Source organism: Nicotiana tomentosiformis, chromosome 4 (genome assembly GCF_000390325.3).
Source record: "Nicotiana tomentosiformis chromosome 4, ASM39032v3, whole genome shotgun sequence".
Lineage (NCBI taxonomy): Eukaryota > Viridiplantae > Streptophyta > Magnoliopsida > Solanales > Solanaceae > Nicotiana > Nicotiana tomentosiformis.
The window spans coordinates 48,128,611-48,130,979 of NC_090815.1; the positions used below are offsets into that span (position 1 = coordinate 48,128,611).

Genomic DNA, 2,369 nt, shown 5'->3' on the forward strand with positions numbered 1-2,369 from the left:
TCTGGTGAAAGACGTCCACTGCTTAGTCAAGCTAGGAGTTTGACCTTCGAACTCCGAAGATAATGAAGTTGTTGCCCAAAACATGACTTGTTACTCCTTAGTAGCCGAAGTGAAGGAGAAACAATTTGAAGATTCCTATTTGTTGTAGCTGAAAGAGGTGATTCACAAGCATAAGACAATGGCTTTTGAACAAACGGAGAGATGATGGTACTTTGAGTTACTAAGACGAATTGTGTGTCCAGACGTAGATGGACTTGGAGAAGGAGGATCATGTTAGATTCCCATAATTTCAGGTGTTATATCTACCCAGGTTTCCCAGAGATGTATCTTAATCTCAAGGAGATTTATTGGTGGAATGACATGAAAAAGAATGTCACAGAATTTGTGGCCAAGTATCTGAATTGTCAGTAAGTGAAAGTCCAGTAGCAAAAAACCAAGTGTTTATCTCATAATACATATATTATTTAGGGGAGATGGTAAATATGTAGTTTATAATAGGATTATCTCGCTCATTTTGAAAGCATGATTTGATTGGGTGAATGTAGATTGACTTACCAAGTTAGTGCACTATTTGCCAGTAAAGACCACAGATTCAACAAAAGATTATGTTAAGTTGTACATTCAAGAGATCGTCCAATTGCACGAGACTCCATTGTCCATCATTTCAGATTGTGGTGCTCAATTTTACAACAAACTTTTAGAATTCCTTTCAGGAAGGATTAGGCACAAGAGTAAACCTCAACACAGTTTTTCATCTTCAGATAGATGGCCAGGAAGAGCGCCCTATTTAGAAATTTGAGGATACATCCTTGATCTTAGAGGTATTTGGGATGATCACATACCTCTCATTGAGTTTTCTTATAATAATAGCTACCATTCTAGTATCAAAATGGCACCGTGCGAGACTCTGTATGGGTGAAGGTGTAGATTCGTCAAACTTCTAAACCTCAAATTTCAAATTTTTGGCAAAATAACACAAATCAACTTACAGACCTTTGAATTTGATTACAGGCATACGCCCAAGTCCAAATCACGATACGAACCTATTTTAGGCATCAAAACACCGTTCCAAAGTCATTTTCACAAAAGTCAAAGTTTGGTCAACATAATAAACTTAGGCTTCTAAGCCAATAATTAAAGGGTCCAAATCAACCCAAAACCTTCCCGGAACAAAATCAATCAATCCCGTAAGTCATGAAACCAAATTTACACATATGTGAATCATTAAAAGGGGAAATGGGATGCAAATACACAAAATGACCGGTCGAGTCATTACATTCTCTCCCTCTTAAAAAAAACCTTCATCCTCAAACGTGCTTAGAGACATACCTGAAGTGACAAAAAGGTGAGGATAACGACTCCGCATGTTATGCTCGGTCTCCAAGGTCGCCTCCTCGACCAGATGACCCCTTCATTGAACCTTCACTGAAACAATGTTCTTTGATCTCAACTTCCGGGCCTGCCTTTCTAAAATAGCCACTGACTCCTCAACATAAGTCAGATCTTTGCCCAATTGGACTGAGCTGAAATCCAATACATGGGACGGATCACCATAATACTTTCGGAGCATAGAAACATGGTACATAGGGTGAACTGCCGATAAGCTGGGTGGAAATGCATGTTTGTAAGCCACCTCACCAACTCTCTCAAGGATCTTAAAAGGATCAATATACCTAGGGCTCAACTTGCCCTTCTTCCCGAACCTTATAACACCATTCATAGGTAAAACCCGGAGCAAAACCCTCTCACCCACCATGAATGCTACATCTGAAGCTCTTCGATCGGCACAACTCTTCTACATACACTGTGCTGTACGAAGCTGATCCTGAATTACCTTGACTTTCTCCAAGGCATCCCGAACCAAATCGGTGCTCAACAACCTAGCCTTACATGGCTCAAACCAACTAACTGGAGAATGACATTGTCTCCCATATAGGGCCTCATAAGGAGCTATCTGAATATTCGATTTGTAGGCGAACTCTACAAGCGGCAAGAATTGATCCGAAGAACCCCCGAAATCCATAACACAAGCACGTAGCATATCCTATAAGATCTGAATGGTCCGCTCGGACTGTTCGTCCATCTGGGGTGAAATGCTGTATTTAACTCAACCTGTGTGTCTAACTCATGCTGTACAGCTCTCCATAAATGTTATGTGAACCGTTTGCCTCAATTGGAGATAATGGACACTGGCACACCGTAGAGACGAACAATATCGCGGAATAATCACCCATACTGCATCAAATTTCTTCAAAGTCCGTGGGAGCCCAGCAACGAAGTCCATGGTAACACGCTCCCATATAAACTGGGGAATCTCAAGTCTCTAAAGCAAATCGCCCGGCATCTGATGCTCATACTTCACATACTGA

General features: G+C 41.0%; 1 protein-coding gene across 1 annotated transcript; it reads right to left on the minus strand.

The window, feature by feature from the left end:
* Nucleotides 1-1,411: 1,411 nt before the first annotated feature.
* LOC138909625 (uncharacterized) lies at nucleotides 1,412-1,756 on the minus strand. Its single transcript, XM_070200831.1, has one exon. It carries the CDS (start codon nucleotides 1,754-1,756, stop codon nucleotides 1,412-1,414), a length of 345 nt encoding a protein of 114 aa, XP_070056932.1.
* Nucleotides 1,757-2,369: the final 613 nt, after the last annotated feature.